The sequence below is a fragment of the Sapajus apella genome, unplaced genomic scaffold, assembly GCF_009761245.1.
Source record: "Sapajus apella isolate SASKATOON/1434 unplaced genomic scaffold, GSC_monkey_1.0 scaffold2, whole genome shotgun sequence".
NCBI classification, from domain to species: domain Eukaryota; kingdom Metazoa; phylum Chordata; class Mammalia; order Primates; family Cebidae; genus Sapajus; species Sapajus apella.
In genome coordinates this window covers 67162214-67190166 of record NW_022436942.1, presented here as the reverse complement: position 1 = coordinate 67190166, position 27953 = coordinate 67162214, and the positions used below count along the sequence as shown (strand labels likewise).

The 27953-nt window shown below is 41.8% G+C and overlaps 1 protein-coding gene across 2 annotated transcripts in view; it reads right to left on the bottom strand.

The window, feature by feature from the left end:
- USP30 (ubiquitin specific peptidase 30) overlaps nucleotides 1-11953 on the bottom strand; it is a 34150-nt gene extending 22197 nt beyond the window's left edge. For both annotated transcript variants that reach the window (XM_032300741.1, XM_032300750.1), the window contains exons 1-3: nucleotides 11179-11953; nucleotides 7225-7334; nucleotides 5892-6074 (exon numbers count right to left, since the gene is read on the bottom strand). In XM_032300741.1, the coding sequence (XP_032156632.1) occupies nucleotides 5892-6074; nucleotides 7225-7334; nucleotides 11179-11261 (376 nt within the window). In that variant the 5' untranslated portion in view covers nucleotides 11262-11953. The remainder of the gene's footprint in view (nucleotides 1-5891; nucleotides 6075-7224; nucleotides 7335-11178) is intronic.
- Nucleotides 11954-27953: the final 16000 nt, after the last annotated feature.

Genomic DNA, 27953 nt, shown 5'->3' with positions numbered 1-27953 from the left:
ACTTGAACCCAGGAAGCAGAGGTTGCAGTGAGCTGAAACTGTGCCACTGCACTCCAACCTGGTGACAGAGTAAGACTCTGTCTAAAAAAAAAAAAAAAAAACCCGAACCACCCAATTCAAAAATGGGCAAAGTACTTGAACAGACATTTCTCCAAAAAAGATACACAAAATAGCCAATAAGCAAATGAAAATATGTTCCATGTAACTTATCATTAGGAAAATGCAAATTAAAACGATACCATACCATACCGTTAGGATGGCTACTATCAATAAAAACAGAAAACAACATGTGTTGGTGAGGAGAAACTGGAATGTTTGTGCATTGCTGATGGAATTATAAAACTATGCACCATCTGTAGAAAACAGCACAGCAGCTCCTCAAAAAATTAAACAGAATTACCATTTGATCCAGCAATTCTGAGTATTTACAGAAAATAACTGAAAGCAGGGACTTGAACACTTGGCTTATTTTCATTCTTTGGCTATCATGAATAATGTTCACAGCAGCATTATGCATGATAGCCAAAGAATGAAAATAAGCCAAATAGCCATTGACTGATGGATAGACAAACACAATGCTGCATATACATGCAACAGATTATTATTTAGCCCAGACTGGGCATGGTGGCTCACATTTGTAATCCCAGCACTTTGGTAGGCCGAGGTGGGCAGATCACTTGAGGTCAGGATTTTGAGACCAGCCTGGCCAACATAGTAAAACCCTGTCTCTACTAAAAATACAAAAAATTAGCCAGGCATGGTGGTGCATGTCTGTAATCCCAGCTACTCAGGAGGCTGAGGCAGGAGAATCAATTGAATCTGGGAGGTGGAGTGGCAATGAGCCAAGATCACACCACTACACTCCAGCCTGGGTGACAGAGTGAGACTTCGTCTAAAAAAAAAAAAAAGATTATTCAGTATTAAGAGGGAATGAAATTCTGATATATGCTATAACATAAATGACCCTTGAAGACTTTAAGTGAAATAAGCCAGTTATAAAGGATGAATATTACATGAGTCCACTTAATGAGATACATCTTATAGATGAGTAAACTCATGACTTAATGAGGTCTGAGTCAAATTCAAAGAGAGAGAAAGTAGGGCAGTGGTCACCAAGGGCTGGGGGAGGGAAGAATGAGAGTGACGGTTTCGTGGGTAGAGTTTCAGCAGGGGATGATGAAGAGTTCTGGAGAGTGATGGCGGTAACTGCTGTACAACAATGTGGCTGTATTAATCTACTGAACTACACACTTCAAACTGGTGAAAATGGTAAATTTTATGTTACGGATATTTTACCAGTTTTTAAAAGTAGGCAAAGGATATAAACAAGCAATTCACAAACTCTAGACCAATACTCTCAAAAAAGAAAAAGTGAAGGAGGTAGAGCTACACGCACTAAAATGGACGCTTCTCTAATGCTTATTATATTTGGCCATGAAAATCACAAACAAAACAAAACAATATACAGGCCAGGTGCGGTGGCTCACGCCTGTAATTCCAGAACTTTGGGAGGCTGAGGCAGGCAAACGGCTTGAGCCCAGGAGTTCCAGACCAGCCTGGCCAACATAGTGAAATCCCATCTCTACTAAGAATACAAAAATTAGCTGGGTGTGGTGGCATGAACCTGTCGTCCCAGCTACTCAGGAGGATGAGGTGGGAGGATAGCTTGAGCCCAGGAGGCTGAGGTACAGTGAGCCAAGACTGCGCCATTGCACTCCAGCCTGGGGTGACCCCATCTCTAAAAAACAAAAAACAAAAACAAAAACTAACACAATATATCATTTCTATGGATGCATACAAATGGATTTAAATGCACAGAAAAGGGTCTGGAAGGATCTACCTATAGCTTCCTTTTAGGAAAGGTGGAGGGGAGCAGGATTGGGGTAGTGATAAAGGGGACTTTGGCCTTCTCTGTAATGCTTTAATTTTTTAAAAAGAGAACTATTCGTGCATTACTTGTATAATTAAAAATTATTTATACACCAGGCATAGTGGTTCTTGCCTGAAACCCCAGCACTCTGGGAGGCCAAGGTGGGCAGATTGCTTGAGCTCAGGAGTTCGAGACCAGCCTGGGCAGCAAGTCAAAACCTTGTCTCTAAGAAAAACACAAAAAATTAGCTGGGCATGGTGGCGTGTGCCTGTAGTCCCAGCTACCTGGGAAGCTGAGGTGGGAGGATCGTTTTGAGCCTGGGAGGCAGAGGGTGCAGTGAGCTGAGGTTGCGCCACTGCACTCCAGCCTGGATGACACAGCAGAACCCTGTCTCAAAAAAAATTTTTTTTTTCTAAAAAACCAAAGTAAGAGACATTGGAAAGCAGCAGAAAAGGGAGCAGACATCCTGGGATAGCAGCCCAAGGATGGCTCTGGCTCCCAGCACTGGGTCCCATGTGAACAATAAGGGCAGTGCTGAGGTCAAGATTAGGATAACTCATGTGGACATTTCAGCTTTCACATAATCTTTGGAGTGGTGTTTTTAACCCATTTCCCATTTTCCCCAAGAATACTCCTTTCTCTAATCCTAATGTAACATCATATACATAGACAAGTTCTATTTAGAAATAATTCCAAGAACATAGCTGGGTGTGGTGGCTCACCCCTGTAGTCCCAGCACTTTGCGAGACTGAGTAAAAAGGATCACTTGAGGTCAGGAGCTTGAGACCAGCTCAGTCAACATCCCTATTTAAAAAAAATTTTTTTTAAAGGCCAGGGGCCAGGCGTGGTGGCTCACGCCTATAATCCCAGACTTTGGGAGGCTGGATGGATCACCTGAGGTCAGGAGTTCGAGACCAGCCTGACCAACATGGTGAAACTCCGTCTCCACTAAAAATACAACAACAACAAAAAAATAGCCAGACTTGGTGGCGGGTGCCTGTAATCCCAGCTACTCAGGAGACTGAGGCAGGAGAATCACTTGAACCCAGGAGGCAAAGGTTGCAGTGAGTTGAGATTGTGCTATTGCACTCCAGCCTGGGTAACAGAGCAAGATTCTGCCTCAAAACAAAACAAAAATAAAACCAAAAAGAAAAGGCTGGGCGTGCTGTCCCACAGCTATAATCCCAGGACTTTGGGAAGCTGAGGTGGGTGGATCATTTGAAGTCAGGAGTTCAAGAGCAGCCTGGTGAAACCCTGTTTCTACTAAAAATACAAAAATTAGCCTGGTGTGGTGGTGGGTGCCTGTAATTCTAGGTACTCAGGAGGCTAAGGCAGGGGAATCGCTTGAACCCAGGAGGTGGAGGCTGCAGTGGGCTAAGATTGCGCCACTGCACTCCAGCCTGAATGACAAAGCGAGACTCTGTCTCACAAAAAAAAAAAAAAAAAAAAAGAAAGAACTCCGAGAACAGTTTTTATATTTTCACATTTAAAATCAGTCAGATTTGCTTCAGCCTCAAAGAGCATGTTTACGTAAAATTAGATGAACACTGGCAGCAAGTTGCACTTTTTTTTTTTCTAAACCAGAAATGGGCTAAAAAAGGATAGTAAAAGAAATTATTCTCAAGTCACCTCTTCTACAGAAAAGTACACTTACTTCATAAAGATTTCTGTGTCAAGCAGAGCTCACATGGGAAAATAACAGTGAAGCAAGATTTAGCTGAATGTTTTTTAAACCCAATTCTCTCCTTACAGTGAGAGCAATATATCCTTATTGTTAAAAGTAGAAGTATAGTTTTTTCCCAAAAATGATTTTTAAAACTGCCAATGACTGCACAATCCCAAAATAGCCATTGCTAACATTTGAGCCTTTATCAGTCCAGCCTTTATCTGTGGAAGTTCCTACCTTGATGAAGTCAAATTATATTTTCTATGCTGCTCTTTAAATTTAATATTACAGCCTATGCCTTCTCCCAAATTAAAAAAAAAATTCATAAAAGCGATTCTTAATGGCTGTATGCCATCGATTGCTTAATCATTTTCCCATCTAAGTGCTAGCCAAGCCCTACCCTGCTTAGCTTCAGAGGTCCGATGAGATCAGGTATGTTCAGGGTAGTATGGCCAGAGGTGATTGCTAAATCATTCTGTTAGATATCTACATTATTTCTCTTTATTGTCATTATAATTAGGTATTGGAGATCTTTGTGCATACATAGTGCTCTATATAATATCCATGGAATGTCAGCAGATGTTGTGAAGAAAAAAAAAAACAGTTCTACAGTCAAAAAAGTTGGTTTAAAAATGAAGTTGGGCTGGGCATGGTGACTCATGCCTATGATCCCAGCACTTTGGGCCAAGGCAGGCAGATCAACTGAGGTCAGGAGTTTGAGACCAGCCTGGCTAAAGTGGTAAAACGCCATTTCTACTAAAAATATAAAAATTAGCCAGGTGTGGTTGGTATGCACCTGTAATCCCAACTACAAGGGAGGCTGAGGCAGGAGAATTGCTTAAACCTGGGAGGCGGAGGTTGCAGTGAGCCAAGGTTGTGCCACTGTACTCCAGCCTGGGCAACAGAACAAGACTGCCTCAAAAATAAAATAAAATAAAATAAAATAAAATAAAATAAAATACAAGTTGAGGCCAGGTGCAGTGGGTCATGGCTGTAATTCCAGTACTTTGGGAGGCTGAGGCAGGCAGATCACTTGAGGCCATGAGTTTGAGACCAGCCTGGTCAACATAACAAGACCCTGTCTCTACTAAAAATGCAAAAAATTAGCTGGGTGTGGTGGCAGAGACCTGTCATCCCAGCTAACTAAAGAGGCTGAGGCAGGAGAATCACTTCAACCTGGGAGGTGAAGGTTGCAGTGAGCTGAGATTGCACCACTGCACTCCAGCCTGGGCAACAAGGTGAGATTCCTAAATAAATAAATAAATAAGTAAAGTTGGGTAGGTTATTTCCTAAAAACTTTACCAAGCCCGTGTATATTGTGACTCTGCAAGTTGGGGGCCACCATGCAGCCATTCCTAAACTTGTTTGCTTTTAGGACTCCATTTTTCAAGCTAGTTAAGTCACAATCCACGTTTCTAACCATTTTCATAAGGCAGACTCCTAGACATGGAATTACTAGGTCAAATGGTGCTGAATATTTCACAAGCTATTATTGTGTAGTTACAAACTGCTTTCCAGAAATACTGCACTAAGTTACACCCCTGTCAGCAGCATATGGATGTACTGCCCAACAGCTGACCAGGGCTGCAAATCTGTTTTTTAATCTTTGCTGACAGGTAGAAAATAGCACTTTTATTTTGTTTATACTTCTTTGATGATGGTCAAGTTGAACATTTGAGTTTGTTAGCAGTTTGCATTACTTCTTTTGTGAATTACCTTTTTTCTAGGTTAATGGACTTTTTTTTTTTTTTTTTTTTTGAGACAGAATTTCGTTCTGTCACCAGGCTGGAGTGCAGTGGCACAATCTCAGCTCACTGCAACCTCCACCTCCTGGGTTTAAGTGATTTTCCTGCCTCAGCCTCCCAAGTAGCTGGGACTACAAGCATGCTCCACCACACCCAGATAACCTTTTTTTTGTATTTTTAGTAGAGATGGGGTTTCACCGTGTTGGCCAGGATGGTCTCGATCTCTTGACCTTATGATCTGCCTGCCTCAGCCTCCCAAAGTGCTGGGATTACAAGTGTGAGCCACCGCACCCAGCCAGATTTTTTTTTTTTTTTTCACTTTAATGTGTTTGGAACCAGAGTACTTCTTACAATGAAACTGTTTATGTGGCAGTGGATTTCCTTCATTCCTTAAAAAGCTGCTATTAAATTGACAATTTAAAAAATAAATGGTTCCATCTTTGTTTTTTAAAAAACACCTTTTTGTATCTTTTGGGCTCTTAGTGTTTTGTTTTGTTTTTTTTTGTATAATGACCTATACGATCTTTTCCTACAATAAGGCTATTAATTCTTTGTCATCTGGACTTCTTTGAAAAGGTCCATAATCCCCTTGAAATTCCCATCTAGATACCTTTCAGAAGGTGCAACAGTGTTAAGGATAAATACTGGTGTGAGGGGGGCTCCTTCTGATCCCTGGTGTACTGAGTGGTGAACTCTTCCAGCCACTTGATGAAAGCAGGACAGGCAGACAGGCCTTGAAGCAGGGAGTTCATGAAGCAGGTGTTCCCTAAATTGACAAGGCCAGGCACAAGCCCTAAAAAGAAGCAGGGGGAAGATGAAAACAGCTTATCACATTTGACCCATTTCTCTCCCATTTGGGACCCAGAGTTCCATCACTGTGGCCTTAAATTTGGAATCCCAATACAAGAAGATCCTTATCCACAGAGATCTGGCGTCCAGGCCTTCTGTCTGTGCCAAGGCTTGGTTCTAGTACTGCTCCTGCAGACTGTAAGCACAGAAGGACAGATACCCCTCGTATGTTATTTTTGAAACCTATCATGGTATCCAGCACTGCTTGGTTCTTCCTAAATGTATAAAAACACTTAGTAACCATCTCCTGTCTTTTTCTCTTCCTCATCATTCTCCTTCACATGCTATCTTTCTTCTTCAATCAGAAAGCAATGTTTCTCAGAACAGAAGAAAACAATTCTTCTGTTGTTACTTCCCCAGTTCAATGACTCTGTTCTTATCTTAACAATTACTGAGAAAGACACCACTATACCAATTCTGATCAGTCTTTCTGCAGAGATCAACATAGTCTAATATAATTCTTTCTTCTGCTGGAAATCTTTTTGAAAAACTTTTTATAATCAAAGTCCTCAAAGACACACACGAGGAAGGAGAATGTATAATTAACCTTAATTATAACTGTCCCCAGATTTAACAATGATCAAATTTTGCTACATTCTTCTTTTCACTACATTCCTTCTTTTTTCTTTGCTGAATTTTAATAAGTGTTAAATAGAGCAACATTTACAAAAGAGAGCATTAAAAAAAATAAGAAAATAACATTTTAGTAATGAAGGCATTCACTTGAAATTTTTACCACTTCCTAGAAAGCTAGCCCAAGAGAACACAAATGTATGATGTAATTAGTCAGTTAGCACTACTGAAAAATGCAATTGCCATATTAATGAGAACACTTAGACAATTACGCTGTTTGACATTTTTCATTACAAAGCATGCCTCAAACTCCAGTCTGGAGAGGGGCTGAAATAGAAATCTTTTTACTACAGGATATAAAGTAATGACTAATGGAAAAAGTACTGTTTCAAAACCTGAAGTCCTCATTTTAAAGATACAGAGAACAAACATGACCAACCTCCCCACTTCTTTGAGCTGTTTTCAGATAATAGGGATTTGGGTCAAGTCTATAGACCGTGGTGCAGTGTTCTCAGTCTTACCTTTTCTACGCTTCTTTCTTTCTGTAATGGGACCCCAAATAACATATATTCCTGCTGCAAGAGCAGCAGCAATTCCACCTATCACTCCCCAGTTCTTCATGACTTTATATCTAAAAAAGAAAACAAGTTTACTGTCTTCCCTCAACACAAACACAATATGCAAATATACAGATATAAACAGAATAACATTTTGTCAAAATAACCCATCAAAAACCTAATTTCAAGTTAAAGTGACATACAGTCATAGGATGACATCTTGAAAATCAGGATGTCTAGACACTAGGATTTAAAATCTAAGTCAGCTGGGGGCAGTGGCTCATGCCTATAATGCCAACACTTTGGGAAGTCAAGGCAGGTGGATCCCTTGAACCTCAAAATTCGAGACCAGCCTGGGAAGCATGGTGAAACCCTGTCTCTACTAAAAACACAAAAATTCGCTGGGCGTGGTGATGTGCACCTGTAATCTCAGCTACTCGGGAGGCTGAGGCAGGAGAATCACTCGAATCCAGGAGGCAGAGGTTGCAGTGAGCTGAGATTGCACCACTGCACTCCAGCCTGGGCGACAGAGCAAAGACTCAGTCTCAAAAAACAAAAACAAAAACAGAAACAAACAAAAAAAACTGAGTCAGATCATAACATTCTAAAGGCTACTTCTCTCTCTGAGGAAAAACTGAAGTTATCTTCTGCCTCTCACTCCACTGCCTCATAGAATGTCACCAGCCAATGCTCTGACTTCAAGGCCTTTGCACTGCTCTTCCCTCTGTTCAGACTGTTCTTCCCCTGCTCAGACTGCTCTTCCCCGAGATCACTGCTTAGCTGACTCCTTTACCTCCCTCCGCTTCGTAAGAGGCCTACCGGAACACATCATTGGGACCTGTCCTGGTCCCCTTGACATGATTCAATTTTTTTCTTTTTACCATAGTACTTACCACCTTCTAACATAAAATTCATTTATTCACTATGTTTGTTTTCTTTCTTTCTTTTTTAATGCACTGGGTTTGTTGTCTGTCCCCCTCAGCTAGCATGCACTTTGTTTTACTCACTAACGAGCTCAAATGTCTAGATCATGCTTGGCACATAATAGGTTCTCAATAATATTTATTGAATGACTGAATACCGGAGAAAATATACAGAAATGAATTTCTCTTTTAGAATATTAGGCAGGGAAGGGGCACACATACAATGGTATGAAAGAGCTGAGTATTTATGAAATTAAAGGCTTCTTAACCTCAGGCTTGACTTGAATACTGAAGTTATTCTTTTGCTACAAATTAAGAAATTTCACCAGCAATTTAAAACATTGTTTTTATACAAAGTTATATATTTCTACAAAATAAGGCAAACCATCTATGTGTATATAGCTTTGTGATATGTATCTGCATATGTGTTGCTCATGTATATATACTTGTTTGTGTGTGTGTAATACATTATTATCCCAATATTTGGATCATGTGAATATTGTTTTGATTTCAGTTCAGTAAACATTAACTTCAGTAAACATTAACTAGAGTCACTGGTGACAATAGTGACTCCATTTTATAATCAGCATTTCCTAGTGTCATAGCTGATAGCTGAATTTCAGATAAATATTTGTTTTCCAAGACAGAGTCAACAGAATATGCACCAAACTTGGTGAAGAAAGCAGGATCCCATTATTCTGGTTCAGTCCTGGCTTTGCTACTTCATTCCCATAATTTCACCTTCTAAGCCTTCGCTTCCTCATCTGTACAATGGCGACAATCCATAAGACCTACCTCACAGGGTTGCTGTGGGGATTAAATAAGTGTGAATGCATAGAGTACACGGTAAGAACTTAATAAATGTTAGCTGCTACAAATTAAGCATTGTAATCTCAGGTTCATTCATGAAAACCATTCTTTCTTTCCTTTTTTTTTTTTTTTTTGAGACAGTGTTGTGCTCTAGTGCCCAGGCTAGAGTGTAGTGGTGCCATCTCAGCTCACCGCAACCTCCACCTTCTGGGCTCAAGTGATCCTCCTGCCTCAGCCTCCCGAGTAGATGAGACCACAAGTGCACACCACCACACCTAGGTAATTTTTAAATTCTTTTGTAGAGACAAGATCTCACTATGTCGCCCAGGATGTCTTGAACTCCTGAGCTCAAGCAATCTGCCTGCCTCAGCCTTCCAAAGTCCTGGGATTACAGGTGTAATCACCCAGCCAGTGAAAGGTATTCTTGAAGATTCTTAATGCATCACTATGCTTTTACATGAGTTCACAAAAGTGGCTGGTAAGGTTAAAAGGACTGTTATTGAATGCTAAAGCACTTTACCAGTGCTTTAAAATCCCCTTATCAAACACTAATATTTATGGGTGTATACTCTATGCCAGGCCCTGTAACAATCTTATCTTATTTTTAAAACAACCCCACAGAAGCAGGTTCTACTATCACTTTTTTTTTTTTTTTTTTTTGAGACGGAGTCTCACTCTGTCACTCGGACTGGAGTGCAGTGGCATGATCTTGGCTCACTGTAACCTCTGCCTCCTGGGTTCAAGTGATTCTCTTCCTTCAGCCTCCTGAGTAGCTGGGATTACAGGCATGCACCACTACGCCCGGCTAATTTTTTGTATTTTTAGTAGAGATGGGGTTTCACCATGTTGGTCAGGCTGGTCTCAAACTCCTGACCTTGTAATCCGCCCGCCTCGGCCTCTCAAAGTGCTGGGATTACAGGCGTGAGCCACCGCGCCTGGCCTACCACTTTCATTTTTATAGCTGAAGAAACTAAGACCCCAACTTGGTCACAGCGAGTAAAGGAACATGGCTCTGAATCACGCCTGTTTGTCTCCCAAGTCTGTGCTTAAAACCACAAAGTTCAAGATGGCAACTGAAGGAAAGAGTGTCGAGGGGATGGGAGGGAGGACGTGCCCATGTCGTTAGCTGCATAAGGAGAAAGTGGGACAAGTGGTGACTTTGGAAACTCCATTCCTCTACAAAATGACATCCCAAGGAGAGAGGTGAGGCCTAGGGATGAAAAGATCTGGCTTCTCCTCCCAGCTCTGCTATCAGGTTATCTGTGGGGCCACACTTCCCACCTGCAGAACGGGGGCACTAGACAGGATAGCTATTGAGGACTTTCAGCCCTGGGATAATAAGCTCTTTAGACTTGCTCCAGTTCCAGAGGAAGCCGCTGTGAGCAACAGGTCTCAGTCATTTGGGGTCAGCAGTGGGGGAGGGGGGACTCAGTTCTGAAGCCCGGAACCCTTGAGAGGGTGGATAAGAGGGAAATGGGGGCCCTGATACGACTGGGAAGCCAGGCAATCGAGGAATCCTAACAAAAACGGAGAGCCTTAACAAGACCAAGCAACCTTAACAGGTTAAAGGTGCCCTCACCAATTTAGGGACGCTTGCAAAACAAGGGCCTTTACTCACTAATAACATCGAGGACCCAGACAGAAGTAGGGATCCGTATTAGGCTAGAGGGCGGGCTGACAGGAATAGGGGGAGGTACTAAGAAAACGCAGAGCTTGCAGGCCCGGGGCACTTATAGGACTGTAAGAACCACGCCAAGATTGGGAACCCTGGCGGTCCAGAAACTGTTATGAGTGGAGGACCCAGAAGGATTGAGGGTATACTAGAAGGACAGAGGGGTCTTGGCAGGCCTAGAAGGCACCGAAAGGTTCTGTCAGTACTGGGGCACTGACAGAATTCGGGGCTTTGACGAGACGGGAGGGCCCTGGGTGTCCTGCGAACAATGACAGGAGGGGGAGGGACCGACAGACCCGGGGAGTGCAGACAGCATCTGTGTTGCCGAAGGACTGGAGGCCCGTCCTGTCTCCCACCTAAGGGCCCAGGCTTCCAACCCTAAAGGATGCAGAAGCTCCCGGACTGCCCGTGCGGGCCCTGGGACCCCAACTAGGGCATGAAAAAGCCGTCACGGGCCCAAGCTGAGGACCTTGGTCCCGGCCTCTTCGGTCGCCCCGCCCCCCAAAAGCTCACCTGACAGCCGCTCCGGTACGCAGGAAGCGCTGGATGGCCCTGTCGGCGGCAGTCATCGCCGCCTCGGCCCGGGAGCTTAGCATTGCGGCCGCACTGGAGGCCGGAACCCGCCTCCGCCGCTACTGCCGCCGCCGCCACCGGACCGAGGGCTACGAAGGTTCCCGAGGCAGCGGAACCTGCGGCCGCAGTCCCAGCACCTCGGGGGATGGTAGACCGCAGGACCGCGCCTAGGGGGATGGGAAGTAGTTGGCGCCGGAGAGCAATAGCTGACGGACCACAATTTTTTTTTCGTTTCCCTTAGCAACAGGCGCCGGCGTCGGTTGCTACGCTAGGCTCAGCTGCCCATGGCGGCTTGGTTTTCAGATTTTGCTTGGGCTCCATTCATAAATATAGATGGCACACTTCTAGGATGGACCCTGGGTCATAATTTGAAATTTTCGGTGTGGAGAAGAGGCCCCAGGCTAAAAGTCGGGTCAGGCCTCTGCTATAATTAGTTATTATTGTGGCCAGAGTGGAAATAGGTCGCAAAGGAAGGAACTTGAAGGAGCATGAGGCCCATCTCTGATGATATCAGTAGAGAAACCAACGTCTTTAATAATAATAGCCAACAAACTTATTGTTTACTTAGGTGCCGGGTATAGAACTAAGCATGTCACATGCATTATTTACATTTAATATTCACACCAACTCTACATTACCCACATTTTACATCACAGGGAACCCAAGATATTTAAAGAAATAGTAAGTTTTTTGACACAGCTTCTAAGTGGTGAAAAGAGATTGGCATTTCAGTCTATATCTCGAGAATAGCACTCTCCAACAGAAATATACAGGAGCCACACAGGTAATTTTACATTTTCTAGTAGCCACATTAAAGTAAAAAGCAAGAGGTAACCCGGACACTGTGGCTCACGCCTGTAATCTCAGCACTTTGGGAGGCCGAGGCTGGCGGATCACCTGAAGTCAGGAGTTCGAGACCAGTCTGGCCAACATGGTGAAACCCGTCTCTACTAAAAATACAAAAATTAACCAGGCGTGGTGGCAGGCACCTGTAATTCCAGCAGCTAGGAGGCTGAGGCAGGAGTATTTCTTGAACCCAGGAGATGGAGGTTGCACTGAGCTGAGATCATGCTACTGCACTCCAGCCTGAGTGACACGAGTGAGACACCATCTCAAAAAAAAAAACAAAAACAAAAACAAAAAAACCCAAAAAACCAACAAAAAAAAACGAGGCCAAGCATGGTGGCTCATGCCTGTAATCCCAGCACTTTGGGATGCTGAGGTGGGTGGATTGCTTGAGGTCAGGAGTTCGAGACCAGCCTGGTCAATACGGTGAAACCTTGTCTCTACTAAAAAATACAAAAATTTTCGGGGGGTGCTGGCGCGTGCCTGTAATCCCAGCTACTTGGGAGGCTGAGTCAGGAGAATCGCTTGAACTTGGGAGGCAGAGGCTACAGTGAGCCAAGACTGCAACCCTGCACTCCAGCCTGGGTGACAGAGGGAGACTCTGTCTCAAAAAAAAAAAAAAAAAAAGCAAGAGGTAAAATTAATTTTAACAATATATTTTCCTTGGCCCAATGTGTTTAAAATTTTGGGCCAGGTACAGTGGCTTATGCCTGTAATCCCAGCACTTTGGGAGGCCAAGGTGGGAGGATGGCTTGAGGCCAGGAGTCCAAGACTACCCTGGGCAACACAGCAAGAACCCATGGCTACCAGAAAAAGGAGAAAAAAGAAAAACAAAATATTGTCATTTCTATTTGAAAATTATTGATGAGATAATTTACATTCTTTTTTTTTTTTTTTTTGGTACTAAGTACCTCTCGATCTGGAGCACCCACTTTTCATGTGCCCAATAGCCACAAGTGGCCAGCAGTGACTGTAATGGACAGCACAGTTCATAAAGGGTTAGGGCCAGGGAGAGTTTTCCCTCCCTTTCAATCACTTTCTCCGACTTTGGACTGAGTAATTGCATTCATGCCGGGGATGGTGTTGCATACCCAACTACAGAAACAAAACAAAACAAAAGAAATCAATGCGTTAGATCAATGGTTCTCAAAGTTTTGTTCTCAGGATCTCCTTGTAAGCTTAAAAAGGATTCAGGGATTTTGTTTATATCTAACTGTATCCTGTTAGAAATTAAAACTGTGGGGTTGGGCGCTGTGGCTCATACCTATAATCCCAGCACTTTGGTAGGCCGAAGCAGGTGGATCACCTGAGGTAATCAGCCTGGCCAGCATGGTGAAACCCCATCTATACTAAAAATACAAACAATTAGCCAGGTATGGTGGCACACTCCTGTAGTCCCAGCTACTTAGGAGGCTGAGGCAGGAGAATTTCTTGAACCTGGCAGATGAAGGTTGCATTGAGCTGAGATCATGCCACTGCACTCCAATCTGGGCAACATAGCGAGACTCCATCTCAAAACAACAACAACAGCAAAAAAAACCCCACAAAAAACAAAAAACAAACAAAAAAAGAAAATAAAAAGAAAAAAAATCAAATTCAGAATTTTTTCTTTAAAATTGAGGTATGTAGGCATATCTTGTTTTATTGCACTGCACTTTCTGTGCTTCACAGATACTGGGTTTTTACAAGTTCAAAGTTTGTGGCAGCCTTGACTACAGCAAGTCTATTGGGACCATTTTCAACAGCATGTGCTCACTTCATGTCTCTGTACCACATCCCGGTAATTCTTGCAATATTTCAAACTTGTTTTCTTTAGTTTTTTTTTGAGATAGGGTCTCACTCTGTCACACAGGCTGGAGTGCAGTGGCACAATCTTGGCTCGCTGCAACCTCCACCTCCAGGGGTTCAAGCCATTTTCGTACCTCAGCCACTCAAATAGCTGGAATTACAGGCATACGCTACCATGCCCGGCTAATTTTTGCATTTTTAGTAGAGATAGGGTTTCACTATGTTGGCCAGGCTGGTTTTGAACTCCTGACCTCAGGAGATCTGCTTGCCTTGGCCTCCCAAAGTGTTGGGATTACAGGTGTGAGCCACTGCACCCAGCCCCAAACTTTTTCATCATTATTATGCCTATTAAGGTGATCTGTGATCAGTGGTCTTTGATGTTCTATTGTAATTGTTTTGGGGTGCCACAAACGGCATTCATATAAGACAGCCAACTTAACAGTATTGTGTGTGCTCTAAGTGCTCCACTGACTGGCTCTTCCCACCTCTCTCTCCCTCTTCTCATGTCTCCCTAGTCCAGACACAACAATATTGAATTTCAGTCAATTAATAACCCCACAATGGCCTCTAAATGTTCGAGGGATGGGAAGAGTCACACATCTCTCGCTTTAAATCAAAAGCTAGAAATGATGAAGTTCAGTGAGGAAGGCAGGTCAAAAGTCAAGACAGGCTGACAGCTAGGTTCCTTGCACTTAATATTTAGCCAAGTTGTGAATTCAAAGGAAAATGTCCTGAAGGAAATTAAAAGTGCTATTCCAGTGAACACAATGTAAACCAGAAATCCTAAGCCCCCAACTGACTGAATGGGCCCCCTCTTGGCCAAGGGGACCTTTGAGAAACCTTAAACACTGAGTTCCCAGCCATGATGAAATGGGAGGTTAGACATGCCTCATTATATATACTCTCTTCCTTTAGAAGTTCAGCCACAACTGACCAGCATTAATGCTAAAACAGTGATCATAAGATGGACAGAGTGGACTCTGTGGCAATAAGATATCAAATTATAAACAGTATCTAAGGTTATGCCAAGCAAGGGTTAAGTCACACCCCTACATTTAAAGAATAATCTGTTTTATATCAGATTTCTTTCTCTTCTTTCTTTTCCCTCAATCACTCCTTCCTCTTTCTTTTTCTTTATTTCTTTCTCTCTCTCTTTCTTTCTTTCCTCCCTTTCTTCCCTCCCTTCCCTCCCTTCCTCCCCCCTCCCCTCCCCTCTCCTCCCTTCCTTTCCTTCCTTCCTTCTCCCTCTGTCACCCAGACTGGAGTGCAGTGGGGCAATCTCGGCTCACTGCAACTTCTGCCTCCCAGGTTCCAGCGATTCTCCTGCCTCAGCCTTCTGAGTATCTGGGACTACAGGTGGGTGACACCAGGCCCAGCTAATTTTTGTATTTTTAGTAGCGATGAGGTTTCGCCAGGTTGGCCAGGCTGGTCTCAATCTCCTCACCTCAGATGAATCAAGATATAGAATCACCATTGCCCACAAGTGACCCCCTGGCTCTTTGTACTCACCCCCCCACCTCCACCCACCTTCAACCTCTGGCAACCACTGATGGAAAGAGAAATATTTAAAACCCAACAACACTGAAGCAGGCCAGGTGCAGTGGCTCACACCTGTAATCCCAGCACGTTGGGTGACCGAGGCAAGTGGATCCCTTGAGCCCAAGAGTTTGAGACCAGTTAGGCAGCATGGTAAAACCCTGTCTCTACAAAAAATACAAAAGTTAGCTGGGTGTGTTGGCATATACCTGTAGTCACAGCTACTTGGGAGGCTGAGGTGGGAGGTTAGCTTGAGCCCAGGAGTTAGAGGTTGCAGTGAGCCATCATTGTGCCACTGCACTCCACCACATAGCGTAGGCAACAGAGCAAGACCCTGTCTCAAAAAAAAAAAAAAAAAAAAAAAAAAAAAAAAAAAAGCAGTATACATTCTGTTAGACATCAGACCAATATCACTCATTGTATAGTCTCTAAAAAGCTCCGAGATACACTGGTCAGTGAATGGGAGTGGGAAAGGCTTAGTATTATTATGAAAAATTCTGACCCCGTGAGCCTCCTAAAAGGGTCTTGAGTACCCTTAGGGAGCCTGTAGACCATACTTTGGGAACCACCACGTTAGCCTGCTGGGTGAATACTAAAATTAGTCTAGCTCATCTTTTGTATTTGTTGTAGAGGCCGTGTTTCACCATGTTGCCCAGACTGATCTCGAACTTGTGGGCTCAAGTGATCCACCCTCCTTGGCCTCCCAAAGTGCCCTGTCTTTAAGTGCTGTGCTTACCCACCACACTCTGAGTAAACCCGGAGAGGAGAGGGCTGGCCCAGAGGATGAACCCTGGTTTGCAGCACTTAGAATATGCAGAGCTTGCATCCTTTTGTCCTCAGTGCTGGGTCTTAGTGTCTGTTGTAGAAGAACAAGATGTTTTCACACATATAAAATATTTGTTTTGTTCACAGGTAGAAAGAATAAACACAGAAAGATTCAAACATTCACAGGATTTCCGCTTATTTTTTCCTTATGTGGTTGTTTTGGAGGCCAAAACAAAATAACAAATGTCTCAAAATCATTTAAATTCTGCCTCACACAGTATGTCAGAACTGTCTGTTACAGCTCTTTTTTTTTCTCATCAATCTTCTGACCATGGTCTCAATTATGTCAGCAGCACATTCTTCTTTTTTTCTGGGGGGGGGACGGAATCTCCGTCTGTCACCCAGGCTGGAGGGCAGTGGTGTGATCTCGGCTCACTGCAACCTCTGGCCCCTGGGTTCAAGCAATTCTCTTGCCTCAGCCTCCCAAGTAGCTGGGACTACAGGTGCATGCCACCACACCTGGCTAATTTTTTGTATTTTTAGTAGAGACGGCGTTTCACCATGTTATCCAGGAAGGTCTCAATCTCCTGACCTTGTGATCCACCTGCCTCAGCCTCCCAAAGTGCTGGGGTTACAGGCGTGAGCCACCGCGCTTGGCCAGCAGCATGTTCTTAGCACTGATTCACTCTTCTCCCCAGACAAGTTTGTGGCTTGATCCCCAAGACCAGAAGAGGATGAAGTGTAGAGTAAACATCATTTCTTAGATAAATATATGTTGAGAGAACATAAGAAGGGCTTCCTCAGTGAAAAAAAATCATCCACCTTTATGATTCACACAGCAGCCGTTGGAGGAGTGAAGGATGGTTTTACTAAGAATTATGCTGGGACAACAGGTGTTGAACTGAGACTGTTTCCAAATATAAGGTCACCCTACTCAATGAAATAAAAAATCTTTGGTTCTAGATCTGGCTCAAAACTTCCAGCTGGCCAGGCATGGTGGCTCATGACTGTAATCCCAGCACTTTGAGAGACTGAGGCGAATGGATCACCTGAGGTCAGGAGTTCGAGATCAGCCTAACCAACGTGGTGAAACCCTGTCTCTACTAAAAATACAAAAATGCTGGGCATGATGGTGCACACCTGTAATCCCGGCTGCTCAGGAGGCTGAGGTGGGAGGATTTCTTGAACCTGGGAGGCAGAGGTGGTAGTGAGCTGAGATCGTGCCACTGCACTCCAGCCTGGGCCACAGAGCAAGACTCCATTTCTGTTTCAGTAAAACAGCTTATCCTCCAAATAGTGGGTGGGTCTCATTCAATTAATTGAAGTACTAAAGAGGAGGGGAAAAAAAGAGATTGGGCCGGGCGCAGTGGCTCATGCCTATAATCCCAGCACTTTGGGAGGCTGAGGCAGGTGGATCACAAGGTCAGGAGATCCAGACCAACCTGGCCAACATGTGAAACCCTGTCTCTACTGAAATACAAAACAAACAACAACAACAAGAAAAATTAGCTGAGCATGGTGGTGTGTGCCTGTAGTTCCAGTCGGGAGACTGAGGCAGGGGAATCGCTTGAACCCGGGAGGCGGAGGTTGCTGTGAGCTGAGATCGCACCACTGCACTCCAGCCTGGTGACAGAGCAAGACTCTATCTCAAAAAAAAAAAAAAAAAGACTGACTTCCTCCAAGCAAGAGAGAATTCTGCTCGCAGACTGTCTTTAAACTTGAATTGCAACACTGGGTTTTTCCCTAGGTCTCCAGCTTTCTGGCGCACTCTGTAGATTTTGGACTTGCTAGCTTCTACAGTTGTGTGAGCCAGTTCTTTAAAATAAGGCTCTCTCTTATATCTATATCTATGTCTACATGAATAGCTATGTCTATATCTATATGTCTATTTCTATGTCTCTGTATCTGTATGATCTATATGTGCACACACATACACACACACACACACACACACACGCCCTACTGATTCTGTTTCTCTGCAGAACTCTGACTGGTACAATGGTATCACAGTTTCCTCACCTGAAACATAGTGATTGCAACCACCTGCCAAAACTTGTTATCAAGACCGCATGCTAGGTACCTACATGCACTGCCCTGTTTTATCCTCCCAACAGCACCCCCAGTAGGTTCTATTAAAATCCCATTTCACAGAAGAGGAAACTAAAGCCCAGAGGAGTGAATTGACTTGGCCAAGGTCATACTGTGGGGTTGTGACCAAGCAGCAGGTCTGTGTGGTTCTAAGGGCTGTTCTAAGGCTGTGGTTCTAAGAATTGTCTAAGCTGGACAATTCTGCCTCAGACCTGAGCCCATCAGGCTGGGACCATCACCGCACACCCCCACTGTGATCTGCACCCCACATTTCTGTTGGTTTCAAGACACTGCCTGGGTGTATGGAGCAACCTAGCCCTGATTCTAGCTGGGATCTCATTTACACCAGAGTGGGCTAAAGAGGGGATAGGAAATAGAACGCAAGTAGCTCTTACTCCTTCAGAAAGATGTTTGGCCAGGCGCAGTGGCTCATGCCCGTAATCCCAGCACTTTGGGAAGCCAAGGCAGGTGGATCACCTGAGGTCAGGAGTTCAAGACCTGCCTGGCCAACCTAGCAAAACCCTGTCTCTATTAAAAATACAAAAATTAGCTGAGCGTGGTGGCACATGCCTGTAATCCTAGCTGCTCAGGAGGCTGAAGCAGGAGAATCGCTTAGAACCCAGGAGGTGAAGGTTGCAGTGAGCCGAGATTGTGCCATTGCACTCCAGCCTGGGTGGCAGAGAGAGACTTTGTCTCAAAAAAAAAAAAAAAAGTTTGACCTTACTTATAACGAAAAGAATGCAGATTAAAACTATGATTAGAAAACACTTTTTTTTTTTCCCATCAGATTAACAAAGCATAAAGAAATGGGATAACATAGCGATGATGGTAGCTGAGTAAATAGAACACTTGGGTATCTCTGTGAGAGGTATAGTCTCCAGGGAGAGCAATTTAGATGTTTATCAAAATTACAAATCTTCATACTCAGTGACAAAGTATTTATCATATACATGGAAGAATAAGCATATTTATTGCAGCATTCGAGAGGTTTTTTTCCCCAATTTTTTTTATTGTGGCAAAACACACATAATATAAAATTTGTCATCTTAATCATTTATTTTAATTTTTAGAGAAAGTCTCACTGTGTTGCTCAGGCTGAAAGTGCAGTGGCATTATCACAGCTCACTGCAGCCCTGAGCTCCTGAGTTCAAATGGATCCTTCGACCCCAGCCTCACAAGTAGCTAGGACTGCAGACACAAGCCATTGTACCTTGCTGATTTTTCTTTTTTTGTAGAGATGGGGTCTCACTATGTTACCCAGGCTGGTCTCAAACTCCTGGCCTCACACAATCCTCCCACCTCAGCCTCCCAAACTGCTCAGATTGCAGGTGTGAGCCACCATGCTTGGGCAAACATTCTTAAGTGTACAGTTCAGTGGTACTGAAAGACATTCATAATGTATGTAACCATCACCACCATCCATCTCCAGAACTCTTCATCTGCAAAACTAAAATTCTGTACCTGCCTCATTCTACACTCTCCTCAGTTGCTGGCAACCATGATTCTACATTTTGTCTCTATTTATTCAACTACTCTAAGTATCTCATGTAAATGGAATCATACAGTAATTTGTCTTTTTGTGCCTGGCTTATTTCACTTAGCATAATGTCCTCAAGGTCTATTTATGGTATGGCATATCGCAGAATTTCCTTCCTTTTTAAAGCTGAACAATATTCTTCATTGTATACCACATCCTGCGTATCTATTCATTCGTTGATGGATGTGGGTTGCTTCCAAATTTTAGATATTGTGAATAATGTTATGAACATGGGCACACAAATATCTCAAGACACTGCTTTCAGTGCTTTTGGATAGGTACCCAAACTGATGTGAATTCTATTTTTAAGTTTTTGAGGAACCGTCATACTTTTTCCACAGCAGCTGCACCATTTTACATTCCCGCCAACAGTGCACAAGGGTTGCAATTTCTCCACCTCCTTGCCAACACTTGTTATTTTCTGTTTTAAGAGTAGCCATTATAATGGGTATGAGGTGGCATCTCATTGTAGCTTGAACTTGTATTGCTCTAGTGAGTGGTGATGCTGAACATCTTTTTATGTGCTTATTGGCCATTTGTATATCTTCTTTGGGAAAATATCCTTTTCCCATTTTTGAATCAGGCTATTTTGTTATTGAGTTTTGGGAGTCCTTTATATACTCTAGATATTACTTTCTTACCAGATATGTAATTTTCAAAGATTTCCTCCTATTCAGTGAGTTGCCTTCTTACTCTTGACAGTGTCTTTTGACACACAAAAGTTTTAAATTTTCATGAAGTCCAATTTGTCAATTTTTTTTTGTTTCTTGTGTCTTTGGTTTCATATCCAAGAAATCACTGCCAAATCCAACATCACAAGGTTTTGCCCTATATTATTTTTTAAGAGTTTTATAATTTTAGGTCTTGCCTTTTGGCATTTATCCATTTTGAGTTAGTTTTTGTATGTGTTGTTAGGTAAGGGGACAACTTCATTCTTTTGCATATGGATATCCAGTTTTCCCAGAACTATTTGATGAAAAGACTGTCCTTTTCCCATTCGGTGGTGTGGTACTCTTGTCAAAAGTCATTTTGACCATGTATCAGAGAGTTTGTATCTGGGCTTCATTGGTCTATATGCCTATCTTATGCCAGTACCATACTGTTTTGATTAGTGTAGATTTGTAGTAAGTTATGAAATTAGGAAGAGTGAGTCCTTCAGCCTAGCTTGTCTTTCTCAGGTTGTTTTGGCTATTTGGGGTCCCTTGAGAGTCCACATGAATTTTAGAATGGGCTTTTTATTTCTTCAAAAAATAAATGGGATTTTGATAGTGATTGTACTTACTCTGTAGATCTCTTTGGGTAGTATTGACATTTTTTTGTTAGTTTTTTTTTTTTTTTTGAGACGGAGTTTCACTCATGTTACCCAGGCTGGAGTGCAATGGCGCGATCTCGGCTCACCGCAACCTCCGCCTCCTGGGTTCAGGCAATTCTCCTGCCTCAGCCTCCTGAGTAGCTGGGATTACAGGCATGCGCCACCATGCCCAGCTAATTTTTTGTATTTTTAGTAGAGACGGGGTTTCACCATGTTGACCAGGATGGTCTCGATCTCTTGACCTCGTGATCCACCCGCCTCGGCCTCCCAAAGTGCTGGGATTACAGGCTTGAGCCACCGCGCCCGGGCTTAGTATTGACATTTTAACTATATTAATTCTTCCAATCCATGGACTTGGACTATGTTTTCATTATGTCTTCTTTAATTTCTTTCAGCAATATTTTGTGGTTTTCATTGTAAAAGTCTTTCACCTCCTTGGTTAAGTTAATTCCTAAGTATTTTATTCTTTTTGATGCTATTGTAAATGGAATGGTTTTGCTACTTCCATTTCAGATTGTTCATTGTTAGTGTCTAGAAATGCAACTGATTATTGTGTATTGACTTTCTTTGTATCCTGCTACTTTGCTGAATTCATTTATTGGTTCTAACAGCTTTTTTGGGGGACTCTTTAGGGTTTTCTGCATATGAAATTATATCCTCTGAAAACAATGATAATCTTGCTTCTTCCTTTCTGATTTGGATGCCTTTTATGTCTTTTTCTTGCCTAATTGCTGTGGCTAGAACTTCCAGTACTACCTTGAATAGAAGTTGTGAAAGCAAGCATCCTTATCTTTTCCTAATTTTAGAGGAAAAGCTTTTAATCTCTCACCACTGAGTATAATGTTCTGCAACATTGTTTTTAATAATAAGAGATTGGAAGCAATCTAAATATCCGGCAAAATTATTATAAGCCAACACAGCAGAGTTCTGTGTAGCTATGAAAACAGTGAGCCAGCTCTTTCTGTACTGTTAGGAAAGATGCTCAGATGTATTGTTAAGAGAAAATAGGAGGCTGCAGAAAAAAAGGGGAAAATGCTATCATTTGTGTGAGGGAATGAAAGATTAGACATTTATAATTGTATTGATAAATAAGTAACTGGGATCACATATTGCTTGCCTCTGGGAAGAGAACTGTATGACTGAGGACAGAAAGGAACATCTTTTTGTTCTTAGTGAATTTTGTACCGTCTTCATGCAGTATTTACTCAAAAAATAATTTAAAAGTTGAAAAACATAATGGAAACACAGTATCAAAGTTGACATTCCTTTTGGGAAAAAAAAAAGCTCATTAGAAGCTTACACAAAGTGAAAAAAGGTCAGCTAATATGTTAAATATGGTCGCAAACTTGTAAAAAGATACTTATGTGTGAATGTCCCTGAAAAGAAAAATAACTAAGAGGATATGCCTCTTAGAGTAGTCACTCTGGGTTATCTCTCTGTGGTAAAATTACTGGTAATTTTAATTTTCTTCTGAATGCTGTTTTATATTATTTGAGTTTCCACAATAATTATTTACTTTTTATAATTAAAAAAGTTATTTGAGAGAATACTCTATAAGTGTGCCTTTCTTTATGCAGTTGTTCTGAATTGTCACAATCTTTGTAATTCAAACTGTTTTTTTCTGGTTGAACTTCAATTGACAGAGGGATCCTAAAACCCCAGTTTAAAGATTTTCTTACCTCAGATCTTCACAACAATAAACCCACAGTTCTAACCTTCCAAGGTAGCTCTTTAAGGAATGCCGTGATAAATCCTTAATAACAATTATTTGCTATGGAATAGTCATCACCTAATTTATATGATTGATAAGTTCATACTTCACATATATTCATTTTCTTAAATCATGAAGCCCCAGCAAGCTTTCAGGAACCTGGATGTAATGAGTTGTGCCTATTTCCTCCTATTTGTTGCTAATTTATGTGTTGTTAGTGATTGGGTTTCTTTTGTTTTCCCCAGTGAGAATTGCATTTGCCTGAAAGTCACCTCATCCTGTTAAAACAGAAGTCCTGTAAGCCTTCAGCACATTGCTTTGCTGAACATCTAATCTTAAGGAAACAACTGTTTTCTTTCCAATTTGGAAGGTCCTAAACTGAAGAGACTATCAGAGGCCAGCTCAGTTGACTGATGAGGAAACAGAGGACCTGAGAATTTAAATGAGGGCAGAACTGGAAACAGATACCCCATTTCCTCATTAGAGAATCTGGTTCTTTCTCCACTGTCTCTTCTGAAAATTTTGATGATGTAGGGTAATATGGGAGAAAAGCTGAGTCTGGTAGCCTCCAAGATATGTTCCCAATGATCCCCCATGTTCTGAATTCACGTCTCACATTGAATAAGGGTGACATGTGCAAACAAAACACTATTGTGAGAGTGGTACTATTGTGAATTCCAAAGCCAGGTCACAAAATACATTGTTGCTTCTACTCACTTTTTCTTTGAACACTCACTCTAGGAAAAGCCAGTCACCATGTTGTGAAGGTGCCCAGGCAGCACTGTGGAGAGGTTCATGTGGCAAGGAACTGAGGCCTTCTGCCAACAGCCATCACCATCCTGTCAATTATGTGAGTGCACCATCTTGAAAGTGGATCCTGCAGCCCCAGTCAAGTCTTCAGGTGAGACCACAGCCATAGCCAACATCTGGCTACAACCTCATAAAAGACCCTAAGCAAGAGACACCCAACTCAGCTACTCTTGGATTCCTGACTCACAGAAGCTATGTGGGATAACAAATGTTAATTTTGTTAAAGATGCTAAGCTTTGGGGGTAATTTCTTACATAGCAAGAGAGAACTGCTATACTAGGAGTGATGTTCCTCAAAGTGTGGACTGTATACCATCTACCTAAAAAGCCCCTGAGTTGCTTGTTAAAAGTGTGAGTTCCAGGCCCCATCCCAGTCAAGTGGATCAGAACATAGCAGTGTAATGCCTAAGAATCTGCACTTTGACAAGCTTCCCTAATAGTTTCCCTAATAGCTTCTCAAATAGTTTCTGCTTCCCTGATAGTTAAACTCTAAAGTTTCCCCAAACTTCAGGTATTTTCACAGCACTCTAATTTTTTTTTTTTTTTTTTGCCATATCTAGACTTTACCTTCCCTGTTTTATTAATCAACCTGTGGCATATAATATTTTCACTGATCTTTTTAAAAACTGTTTTCACATGTAGAAAAAAATATTTTTCTAACATATGTGAAAATAAGTATCTACATCTGATCATTAAAATGTGATACATATTTATATCATACATCACCTCAAATCAGCTTGATTACATTCAGAGGGAAACATTCCATCCATTACATTCAGTGAAACACTGAGATAGAGAAAAAAAGAAATGAGATAGAGGAAGAATGAAAATCACTAAGTGATAAGAACAGTCACAACGCCCCACATTTGAACTAGATCAGTTCTAAGTGCTGACTTCTGTATCATCTCCTTGTATCCTCACCACACCCATGGGCAGTAGATAAGGTGTGATTAGTGCCATTTTGAAGATGAGAACATTGTAGGAACTTATCTAAGGTCACAAGACTAGAACACAAGCCTATCTCCTGTCTTCCCACTCAAACCTTTTTGCAAGATACGACATTCCTCTATGGCCAAAATAAACTGTAGAGAACTACAGAATAAGACACATAAAAATATAGAGGGTACACTACTGCAAAATAATGTAACAGGACATGTAAAGTAACTTGAAATGAATCATAGATCCACAGTTAAAAGTTAAAACTAAAACTTTCTGAAGAAAAGTAGGATAAAAATCTTTGCAAACTTGGGGTAGACAAAGATTTCATAGATAGGTTGCAAAAAGCACAAACTAGAAAAGAAAAAACTGATACATTAGACCTTTTCAAAATTTAAAATTTTTTCTCTTTGAAAGACATTGTTAAAAAACCGTAAAATGTTTATAATACATATACCTAATAACGACTTGTATCTAGAATGCATAAAGAACCCTTGCAATTCGATAAGAAGATAAACAGTTCCCTCCAAACTGGCAAAATATCTGGACAGATACTTCACAAAACAGGATATGAGAATGATCAGCACGTGAAAAGATGGCCAACATCACTAGTCATCAGGGATACAAGAATTAACACCATAATATAAAACCACCACACACCCATTAGAATGACTAAAATTAAGCAAAATGAAAATATTACATGTTGGTGAGGATTTGGAGCAACCGGAACTATCATACATTGCTAGCAGGAATATAAAATGATATACTTTGGAAAACTCTTTGGCAGATTTGCATAAAGAGAAACATAAACTTACCAAAATGATCCAGTGATTCTTATTCTAGGTATTTGTTTAATAAAGAGAAAGGGAAATGTAAGCCCACACAGACTGTTTGTTGAAACATTGCAGGTAAGTATTTTAATAAATAACATTAATTGCTGAAGCAATGAATAACAATTGCAGCAAAAAGATTTGACTAACAAAATGTTTAAAAGGAAAATGCGCACTATTCACAATGGCAAAGACATGGATTCAACCCAAATGCTCATCAATGATAGGCTGGATAAAGACAATGTAGTACATATACACCATGGACTACTATACAACCATAAAAATGAATGAGATTATGTCCTTGGCAGCGACATGGATGGAGCTTGAAGCCATTATCCTCAGCAAACTGACCTAGGAACCGAAATAGAACACTGCATGTTATCACTTACAAGTGGTTGCTAAATGGTGAAAACCCATGAAAACCCTGGGGGAGGACCAACAAACACTAGGACCTTTGGAGGGATGGGGGAAGGGAGAACATCAGGAAGAATAGCTAATGGATGTTGGGCTTAATACCTAGGTGATGGGTTAATCTATGCACCAAACCACCATGGCACACTTTTGCTTATGTAACAAACCTGCATATCCTACACATGTACCCTGGAACTTAAAATAAAAGTGGAAGAAGAAAAAAAAAGAAAATCTGAGGAATGAGATACTCAGGGGCTTTGAAAAATTCAGACGTATTTCTGAGTATCTAGAAGGACATACATATGTGCAGGGCTGTCTACATGCTTAGGATAAACCTGAGAAGACTCTAAGTTCTCACATCTGGCTGACCTTGATGTCTGACACAAGCAGAAAGTGAAGGCTTAGGCAGAGTTTTCAGCTCACAGGCTGACTGTTGAAGGTATGCCCCAACACACACACAGCATTCCTTGGCAAAGACTGGAAGATTTATTGGTTGTAGGCAGTTCCAGGCATTTAATCTTTAGCAGTTTCAGGCATTTAATCATTAGTTGACCACTAAACTATCTGAATCTTCAGTGGCCACATCTGTAGGCCACTAACTGAGCTTATGGAAGAAGTTCAGAAAAGTCACAAAACAAACAGCAACTACAAGCAGCAGCAGCAACAAGCCATGAGGAGGGAGTAAAATCTGATTTCATGCTCAGCTTTCGATATAAAAATTGACACATGCAAAGAAACAAAAAAAGTAAGGCCTATGCACAGGGGGAAAAACAATAAAAACTGGTTTTGAGAAAGTCCAGACATTGAACTTCTGAAACAAAGACTTTAAATATATTTTAAATATGATCAAAGGAAATCAGATGTAAAGATCTAAGGAAAAGAATGAGAACAATGTATCCCCAAATAAAAAATATTAATAAAGAGATAGAAATTATTAAAAGGAATAAAGTAGAAATTCTGAAGTTGAAAAGTAGAAAAACTGAAATGAAAAATTCACTAACTAGAGAGCACAACAGCAGATCTGAGCAGGCAAGAACACGAAGATAGGTTCATTGAGATGAGTAACGGAAGGAAAAAAGATTGAAGGAAAATGAACATAGGCTCAGGGACCTGTGAGACTCTACCAAGCATACCAATTTAGGCATAATGGTAATCCCAGAAAGAAAGGAGAAAGACAAAAGGGAAGAAAAAATATTTGAAGACATAAATGATCCCAAGCTTCCAAAATTTCATGGAAAACACTAATCTATACATCAAAGAAGCTCAATGAACTCCAAAAGAAGATATTTCAAAGAGTTCCACATCTAGACACATTCCAATTAAACAGTAGAAAACCAAAGACAAACAGAATTTCGAAAGCAGAGAAAAGCAACCCTAACATAAAAGGTATCCTTAATAAGACTGGTAGCTGATTTCTTATCAGAAACCATGGTAGTCCAAAGGTAGCAGAATGATCTATTTAAAGTACTAAAAGAAAACAAAGCTGTCAACCAAGAATACTATATCTGGCAAAACTATCCTTCAAAAATGTAGAGGAATTAACACATTCCCAGATTGTTAAACAAAACAAAACAAAAAAACAGATTTGTCACTAGCAGACCTGCCCTATAAGAAATACTAAAGGGCACCTGTAATTCCAGCACTTTGGGAGGCCTAGGTGGGTGGATCACCTGAGGTCAGGAGTTCAAGAGCAGCCTGGCCAACATGGTGGAAGCCCATCCCTACCCAAAATACAAAAATTAGCTGGGCATTGTTCAGACCTTTAATCCCAGCTACTCAGGAGGTTGAGGCAGGAGAATCTCTTAAACCTGGGAGGTGAAGGTTGAAGTGAGCTGGGATCCTGCCACTGCACTCCAGCCTGGGTGACAGAGCAAGAAAAAAGAAAGAAAGAGAAAGAAGAAAGAAAAGAAAAGAAAGAAAGAGAGAGAGAAAGAAAGAGAAAAAAGAGAGAGAGAAAGGGAGGGAGGGCAGGAGGGAGGGAAGGGAGAGAGAGAGAAAGAGGGAGGGTGGGAGGGGGAGAGAGAGAAAGGAAGAGAGAGAGAGAAAGAAAGAAAAAGAAAGAAAGAGAGAAAGAAATGAAGAGGGAGGGAAGGAAGGAAGGAAGGAGGAATAAAAGGAACATTTCAGGCTAAAATGGAAGGGCAGT